The following is a 9,269-nucleotide window of genomic DNA, read 5'->3' as shown; positions in this document are numbered from 1 at the left end:
TATTATTTTTTTTATCACTGTGAAAGAAAGAGGGGAAGTGTGATAAGGCCATTGTGTTTGTCAGTGACCCACCACCCTCCTCCCTACCCCAAACCCATTCCTTTGTTACCCAGAAGGCCACAGGGAAGCATGTCAGAGCAATACTTAAGCCAGAAGGGGGACCGAGAAGAAACCGTAGCCTCTCTGTCTATTAATGCCTTTTTAGTTGTGAAAACAGCAAAGTGTTGGTTGCGTTAGGCAGCATCGCATCTACTGTGGAGAGCCAGGGTACCTCTCATTCTGCAGGGAGTATTCAGATCATGTTTATTGGGAAAGGATGTGAAAGGGTTTCTGTAGGGTCCTTCTGAGCAGCTGTTGTCAAGGCAAAACGCTATGCTACAAAAATACTAATGTACTCAATAACTGTACGTGTATGTTCATGAATAAATTGGTTCAACATGTCTAATATGGTTAAGTGTTTATTTTTTTATTAAATTTGTGTTCTTGGAATAATTTTTTGCATCACACAAATTAATTTTCTTATTACAACTAAACGCGTGTATTCCTCCATCATTTATTTATACAAATTAAACAATACAAGCTGCTGATCCATGGACCGGTAGTTCAGACCATTTTATTTGGCCAACAAGACGCCAGTAGAGGGCGCCATTGCTGTGAGATTGTACAATAAACTTGACCTCCCACAGGGAATATGGTTTGTAATAACTAATTGATAATAAATGACCACATCGAATACCATCTTAACCCCGAGAGAACAGTTATATAGACTTTACCCTAGAGAGGGCAGTAACTGATACTAATTAAAAGTGGAATGACTTCAAACGCACTACAGCTCAGATGGTAGCTGTTAAGATCGCCTGAGGAGAGACTTGATCGGTTTGCCTGGTAAAAGTTAAAACGCCTCAACCATAGTACAGACAAGGCTGTTCATACACATGCAGGTGATCATAATAAAACACTAGATAATGTAGCGGGAACTGATGCCACGCTACTAGGGGCGGAAGAAGCATTCAGATCGTTAATTTAAAAAATGTAAAATACCATTAACGACCTGCACTCAAAATTATACTTAAGGAAAACATGAATTATCAAACGACTGGATTACTCCACATACACTAACGTTTAGAAACAACCAAGGTGCAAACTAGGAATACTTTGCAAATCACTTATTTGAATTATAGTAATAAAGTACTTGCAGAATTTGGAACGTGCTCTTAATAAATGCTAAATCCAAATTTCAAAATAATTAAGTAGCTGTCAAATTTTTAAATTCATGGTTGTTACTGTGTCTCAGAAAGCTGGGTGCCGCTGAGGGGGGCGGTGCACCTCTCCGGAACACCCCTCCTGCCCCCAAACAACTCACACACACTGTGACCAGCTGCCAGACAAGCAGACAGGCAGGCAGCCTCCTCGCTACAACCAGCACTACTCTCACCGCCGCAGTCACAGCAGCGTCTCATGCCTTCACCTGCTCCGGGAGAGACAGCAGTCCATCTGTCAGTCCGTCCGTGCAGCCGAGCAGCCGGGGAGGTGGAAGCCTGAAGCGTTCAGATGAAGATGCTGGAAAACGGGAGGAAGGTGTTCAAGGAGGGTCTGCTGGAGAAGCGGAGCGACGGGCTGCTGCAGCTCTGGAAGAAGAAGCACTGCGTCCTGACCGAGGACGGCGTGCTGCTGCTGCCTCCCAAGCAGCACGACCAGCCGCAGCACCACCAGCCGCACCACGGCGGCGGGGACGCGGGCAAAGTCAAGGAGCTGCACTTCGCCAACATGAAGACGGTGGACTGCGTGGAGCGGAAGGGCAAGTACGTGTACTTCACGGTGGTGATGACCGAGGGGAAGGAGATCGACTTCAGGTGCCCGCAGGACGAGGGCTGGAACGCGGAGATCACCTTGCAGATGGTCCAGTACAAGAACCGGCAGGCGATCCTGGCCGTCAAGTCCACCCGGCAGAAGCAGCAGCTGCTGGTCGTGCAGATGCCCGGCCAGAAGACCGTCCGCAGCTCGCCTAATGTTGCGTGACCTGCGGCGTGTCCCGCGGACATTGTTGCGCCATTAGCGGTAAGACAGCTAAAGAGAACGCGAGATTGAGGGGGGCTCCCCAGGTCCGGGGACCACCTGGGGATCCCCTTGCAAATTAAGGACCCGTTTTTCGGTTTTGTTTTATTCCCTGGATATGTGTGCCACGAACGAGGACGTCTGGTTTCATCATAGGTAATAGTCAGATCAAACCCTGAGCGAATAATCTTCCAGAGGGGGACAAAATCGTACTAAATGTGGATTTATTTTGGCATAAAGAAAAGTTTGGGAGCCCCTGCTGTAGGCCTGCCTAAATGTCTCTCTCATGGAGGTGAAATCCTCCGCAGGGAATTGTGCTGGATAAACATTCCCAGGCAGGTTTGATACATTTTCGTACACGTAGGGATTGTCCTTATCCAAAACGGCTTTACGCGCGGAGAGTAGATTTAAATTATGTCGCGTTTTAGGCCGATTTACGTCAATACTGGAAAGATGTAAACATAATCCATTTAAAATTACATTTACATAACTGAATCAATGTTGGAAGAAGTCTACAGTGTTTACATTTAACCCTTAAAAACGTGTATAATATGCCTCAGAGAATCTTTAAATTAAGCGTAAAGACGCACAGATTGCGCGCAAAAGTCAAAGGCGGTCACGTCAATCCCCCCCCCCCCCCCCCCGGTTTCAGTTTATGCACACACAATAACTTAAAAAATTACTCTGACACCTCGACCTGTAGTGTCTCAGCCTCTCAGCACAGTCTCTGCAATATGTGCATCACCATGTGTATACAGATTTACAGTCCAGCTGCACACCCAAGCAGCCCATCTCACTCAAATTTGTGTTAATCAGTGAAATAAGCTGATTTTTGGCCGTTTGGACAACCCATTTCCATGCACATGGCTCTTGGTGGCACATGGTGATCTGTTGTCACAACTGAGGTTTCAATCCAGCAAAGCATCAGTGGACTAAATATACGGAAACAATATGTTATTGGGTCATTGTCATGAATAATAGACATAAGTCACCAAACATGGTGGAAACACTGGTCCTGGAAAGGGAGGGAGGGGGTCATGGTACATTGACCCCCTCAGCACTAAAGATTATGGGGGTGGGGCATTTAACTCATGACCTCAGTATTCCTAATATCGTAGCTACAGCCCTGCTGAACAGTAATTCCCGCTCTCTCATACATGCTTATTTATTTAATTGAAAAGATAAAAGTAACCTCAGTTAAAGCTTACAGATAAAGTGAGGGGGAGAAAGTTTTCCCCATTATGTCAGTTGAGTTGGCGTCAATGGTTTGATCTAGACTGTTGAAATGAAATGAGCTGCCTGAGGTCCTATTATATTGAGTCTGTGTTTCAAGTGAGTTTAGATTTCTTTTGCCTCCTGTGTCACGCACCATCAGTCAGCAGTCTGTCTAACTGATTGCATCCGCAGGTTAATTGGACACTCAGCTGGAGGATTATTATCTCCCCCTGCCACTTCAGCGCCAAGCTCCACTCTCCAGGAGAACCCCTCATCCATGTAGTGGTTTCCACACACCAGTGGCCCCTGTCCCCTTTTCAATACAGAGACTTATTTCACAAAAGACTGATCAACAAAAAGCATGTGAGAAAACAGGTGTATTCTACCGTGCGATGGGTTTATCCCTTATTTATTATATGTGTATATATATTTTCTATGAAAAATGTTATGATGTTGATGAATGTTCAGTGTGGTTGTTGCTAGAGAGGAACCAGAAATACTCGCTTGGAGGTTCATAGCCCACGTTACACACAAAGTCCTTTGGGAATATGCTTACATAGTTATCTTAGGATGGTTGCTGTAGATTAGTCAAATCAGTTCTTTATTGGTAAAATGTGTCATTGTCCATGTTTTCGTTTTTCAACTGAACCAAAGAATCATTTCTCTCTCTAGTGCAGTGTTACAACTCAGAATATACTATACTAAAATACTATAGATATATGATGAGATACCTGCATGACCTATATCTAATTTGTTTGATAGCTTTTATTATTAGCTACAGTACATCTTCGTATTTTCATTGTATACAAGAATCATTTCCATCATTTTATTTGACTGCTTTTATCGATACAAAAGCTATCCTTTGTTTTCTTCTGAGTCTTAAATCTGAGTAAGATACTAGCTTTCCACGCAGTTTGTTTTCAGTGGTTACAGAGACAAGCTTATTCATTTAATAAGTCAGTAACATGCACAGTGGAGGTTCTGTGAAATTGATAATTCTCAGGAGCTGAACTGCTCTAAACACAATTTAATTGGTTGCATTCAATCTTAGTGGGTGGGGACAAATTACCACTGTTCTGGCTTGGTAAGTTCTGTCTGAGACTAAAAAGGAAACAAATGCTTCTTCAATTTGATAACCAAAAACAAGGAGGAAAAGTACATTTGACATTTTCAAATCTGTGGAAATTCAGAGGCTTCCTCTGTGTTCAAACGTCTTGGTCATAACAGGAGAAGCTATTGTAGCTTGTCAGCTGTCAAACCATCCATCTACTTTTATTTGGCCCTCCACCTGCTCCACAAAAGAGGCACGTTTGTAGACAACTATGACAGGAGTCAATGGTTTAATTAGGTCTATTGAATAAACTGTGTAAACTTATTGCCCTGTTAGAGATTGTGCCAACTAGCTTCCGTACTGTCAGTTAGCAAGCTAGCTAGCTTGTCAGTAACAAAAGATCTATTATGACTGACCAGTACCAGCATGTTCCCTATAAAATGTACTTGTTTTAAAGACATTTTGTGGTGTACTGGAGAAAGACTTCCTGGTCCAACGTGTGTCACATGACCTACAGTTAACTGGGCCACTCAGCTAAAATCACATGTCAACGTAGTGCTGCTACAAGGTCCTGTTATTGCTCTCAAGGTTTGAAAGCTGTCATGTGTAAGATTATCTTCTCCAATCGTTGCTCGTTGTCCTTGGCTACAAAATTGTGACAGATTTTGTATACAAAATAAACCCGTTTGAAGCTAGTTAGCTAGCTGCTGACTTTCCAGTATCACAAATGTTTTTGAAATGTCCTTGGCAATGCAAGCTTACCAACTAGCTAAATTAAGCTAAAACAGACTCTTAGAAACTCTTTTTCCCACCAGCTTTCTGCCAACTCTGCCTCTGATTGGCAAGTACTTGTTGCCTTCGTTGGTTAAGTTGGTTAGGGGAAAGGGGTTAGCCAATCAGAGACAGCGTATGGGACATGACTTGACCATTGACTGTATTAAAGTGGACGTAGTCATCGTGACGTCACTTATCGGTTTGTGGACTGACGTTTTGAAGCCTAGATTTTGGCATTATGGCCGTCACCATATTAATTTTTTGCAACCAGCGGCATCGGACATAACCATATATGGACAATTCTGAGCTAGCCACCTTGGTTAGCAAGGTGCATCTGTAATTCACGTTGTCTGTGATTTGATGCAAATTTTGGCTATTGAAAAACAGGCTAAAAATGTAGGCCTGCTCACCAGAGAAAATAAACCGCCGACTCTTAATAAGCTTTTTCAATGGCGCTGGTTAAATGTAAATAGTGCAGCGGATACGAGTCACTTTAGCCTGATTTACAGGTCGCCATGGTAGCTACTTGTCAATCAAAAGGTAGTCCCGTCCAAAGCATCCCCTACTTTATAGTCTATTTTCTCTCTAAATGGGAGCATATTTACTAAATGAACATCATACTTTATTGAAGATGACTTGATAACAGCGACTAAACTATAAACTCATTATGAAAATGTTTATTAAGGTAATAAAACAAGTGGGAAGTAGGGGCATTTTACCATTATTTCTAATGGAACCAGACTTCTTTTTGCAACCAGTGGAGTGACCCCCTGCTGGCTGTTAGAGAGAATGCAGGTTTTAGGACTTCCGCATTGGCTACACTTTTCGGACCCGGACGTTCCCCCTTGGGCTTGACAAAAAAATGGCAGGAGTTGTTAGAAAAAAATGACACATTTGTCTCCACCCACTTTACCACAGCCAATCATATTATTTCTGTCTCTATAGCAGGTCTGCCCCCCAGAGAAATGTTCATAAAACTATATCTCTAGTCTGCAGTTTTAATACTGCAAGGCATGCAATGTTTTTCATGACAAAAAGAACAGACTGAACAGTGTGATTGTTTTGAAAGTTCTAAAGATGGCGATACACAGGGAAACATCACGTGTTAATGTGTCAACTAACGGTCTCTGAAATAGCTTTTTTTCATGATAGAGGGATGTCTTGCCGTCACAAAACATTTTATTTCACTATGGCCCATGCTGTTTCCTGTTTGCTGGAAGTGTTTCCCTCTGCACCCCCCTCTTGCCAGTGTTTCACCGCTGAACCAACACATGCCTCCTTGTTGTTGTCATCTCCCACACAGGGTAATAGCTGTGCCCTTTATCTAATGCGACGGGTGTGATGCTTCTCTGACATGCCTTCCTGTTGCCATCATTATACACAGTTATAGCTGTGCCCTTTGTAGCCACTGTCCAATTTCTTATTTCAACGTGAGATCTATTTTCATACTTTGAAAAGATACATTCCATTAAAGAAAACAAAACAGCACATGTCTCATGTGGTTTCTTTCTTTCTGCACAGCAGCAGATGAACGTCAACACCCTATGGTTCAGCAGGGTAATTTAAATGACCTGTTTAACTAGCTGCTGCTCTGTCGGTCTCCATGCTTTCATGCTTTACAACTGCTGAACCCTTCACCCCGTTTCCTGGTCTAAAAGTAGAAACCGTGTGCAGAATTGGGTTTCACTGCCAGTTGTTGCCGCTCAGATATTCTGCCAGCACGTACTGTCAAATGCACGCGTGGCTCCGACAACTTTCCTGTCCAAAGCCAAGCTAATTCAATTAAACCCGCGGTGCACATGACGGCATCCTTTCTGACGCATGAAGGGTTCGTTGCTGCTGGAGAGGAACATTGCTTGTCTCTGAATATTGAGGTCTGAAAAATAGATGATAGTCGCATTTGTGCAATCAGGAACCATAAAAGAAATAGACTTAAATTTCAGACATTTAGCAGATGTTCTAATCAAGGGTGAGGCAGAAATATTAAAGCTATTAATGTAGCTTTTGCTGTGGCAATTACATGATAATGGTAAACGGCAAAAGTTATCACAAAAAGAGAAGAGTCATACAACTAGCATAAAGCAATATCTATTTAAAATATGCTAACATACCAGACCAAGTGAGGCTGAAGCAGCAAAACCCCTATGTGTAGTGAATTATATCATCAAGGTTTTATTAAGGACATACACCCGGTCTAAAAAACAAGGCTATGTCTTTTTTACTGTTTTGGCCAATTCAGCAGATGTAAAATTAGTAATATATGCATTATTCTGTGTACTTTGTGATGAGGACACGAATAAACTCTCTGGTTGATAAATGCCTAATAATGTTCTAAGAAACACTGTGGAAAAGAACCATGTCATTTTGTACAATAATATAGACAGTTAATTCAGTGAATTAATGTAATCTACAAAATGTGCAATTTGTCTAGCAAGCACACAATTTAACATACATGAAGAGTAAAGTTCAAAGAAAATTATTAAATAATGTAATTTTTAACCTACAGAAGGCGAGAAAATATCTGTGAGGAGGACATGATAAAGTTACAGCCTTTCTTGCTGTTGACATCCCTCCGACACGGCGGCGTATCTCTTTGAACTCCCCAGCAGCAGCTGTTCCTCAAACATCACTTAGGAAGCCTCTGTAGATTGAAGTTGGCACGCAGTTTGACCGCTAACTTATTCCTCACCATCTCTCTTTGATCAGGAGGAAGACGTAGGCACTTGTGATAGAAGGCTCGTGTGGCTCTAAATGACTTACTAAGAGCTTGTAATCCAGATTTGTGGGGTCTCTCCTGAAGCCTCACCCCCTTTGTTTCACTAAAGAAAGATTAGTATTCTTGTAGTAAAGAAGAATCTTGCCCACTGAGACACTGACTCAGTACATCAACCTAACTTTTCTGTACCTTCGTCAGAGATCTTTGTTTACATAGTAAAGCTGCCAATACTATGTTTTTCTTATTGTCACTGAATCCTATCAAAAGACCAAAACTAACAATATGGTAGTCCGTCTCTCAATACCAAGGTACAAGGTAGATTTATTTGTCACAATATAACAAGTTATAGAGTGAAATTGAGTTTTGTAACTCCCTTCTGCTACATAGCAGACAATATACATTAATACAGAATCAATTATGAAAAATGGTAAACAGAAATAAACTATCAACACTGGAGCAGTGCTGAGGATGACTTAGAGCTTAAGAGTCTGATAGCTTGGGGGAAAAGCTGCTCTGCAGTCTGGTGGTGCGGCAGAAGAAAATTCTATCTCTCTTCCCAGAAGGCAGCAGGGTGAACAGGCTGTAGCTGGGTGGGTACTGTCCTTTAGTATCCTTTGGGCTCTGCAGGCACCTCACCTCACCGATATCACTGATGCTCAGGAGATGGGTACCGATGATCTTCTGAGCAGTTTGAATCACCCGCTGCAGAGCCCTCCGGTCCTGGGCCGTGCACATCCCATTCCAGTTTGTGATGTTTCCAGTCAGGAGGCTTTCTATTGCTCCTCTGTAAAAGCTGACAAGAACTTGGCGTGGGAATTTGGCCGTCTTAAGCTTCCTCAAGAAGCCGTTTCTGAGCTTTCTTCACCAGCGTGGAGATGTGAGACGACCATGTCAGGTTCTCTGTGAGGCTGATTCCCAGGAACCTGAAACTGTTCACCTGCTCCAGCTCAGTACCACTGATGTAGACAGGAGTGTGTGTCTTTATCTCCTTCCTGAAATCAATGATCAGCTCCTTGGTGTTGCTGACGTTGAATAGTAGGTTGTTCTGAGCACCACTCTGCAAGATTATGAAATTTCCTCCCGACATGAAGTCTCATCGTTGTTTGAAATTCGTCCGATGATGGTGGTGCCATCCGCAAACTTCACAACAGAGTTCTCTCCATATGGGGATGCAGTCGTGGATGTAGAGCTGAACAGAAGGGGGCAGAGCACACAGCCCTGGGGGGCTCCGGTGTTAGAGCACTAGAGTGGAAGAGGTGAGTCCACCAATCCGAACTGATTGGGGTCTGTTTGTGAGGAAGTCCAGTGTCCAGTTGCAGAGTGTTGAGTTTGCTGATCAGTTTCATGGGGAGATTGTGTTGAATGCTGAGCTGAAATCCACAAACAGCTTTCTGATGTCTTGAAGCAGGTGGGAACCCTCTCCTGAGACAGTGAGATGTTGAAAATGTCAGTAATAAC

General features: G+C 42.9%; 1 protein-coding gene across 2 annotated transcripts; it reads left to right on the top strand.

Annotated features, from left to right (window-relative positions):
- The first annotated feature begins 1,377 nt into the window (after positions 1 to 1,377).
- Positions 1,378 to 6,578, top strand: LOC119887460 (pleckstrin homology-like domain family A member 1). Of its 2 annotated transcripts, none has more exons than XR_005441718.1 (2): positions 1,378 to 2,211; positions 3,463 to 6,578. XR_005441718.1 is itself a non-coding variant. In XM_038698265.1 (2 exons), the coding sequence occupies exon 1, from the start codon at positions 1,552 to 1,554 to the stop codon at positions 2,017 to 2,019; it is 468 nt and encodes a 155-aa protein (XP_038554193.1). In that variant the 5' UTR covers positions 1,379 to 1,551; the 3' UTR covers positions 2,020 to 2,058; positions 3,463 to 6,578. The 2 variants fall into 2 exon arrangements, 1 of the variants encoding a protein (XP_038554193.1); XM_038698265.1 differs by having other exon boundaries at positions 1,379 to 2,058.
- The last annotated feature ends 2,691 nt before the right edge of the window (positions 6,579 to 9,269 follow it).

The sequence above is a fragment of the Micropterus salmoides genome, unplaced genomic scaffold, assembly GCF_014851395.1.
Source record: "Micropterus salmoides isolate LMB-PRFRI ecotype aquatic unplaced genomic scaffold, ASM1485139v1 Ms_hic_scaffold_4184, whole genome shotgun sequence".
Classification (NCBI taxonomy): domain Eukaryota; kingdom Metazoa; phylum Chordata; class Actinopteri; order Centrarchiformes; family Centrarchidae; genus Micropterus; species Micropterus salmoides.
The sequence above is the reverse complement of the archived record's forward strand: the minus strand, read 5'-3'. Positions and strand labels throughout refer to the sequence as shown.

Excerpts from the sequence above, each read along its gene's own strand:
- LOC119887460 (XM_038698265.1), top strand. The coding sequence starts at position 1,552 with ATGAAGATGCTGGAAAACGGGAGGAAGGTGTTCAAGGAGGGTCTGCTG.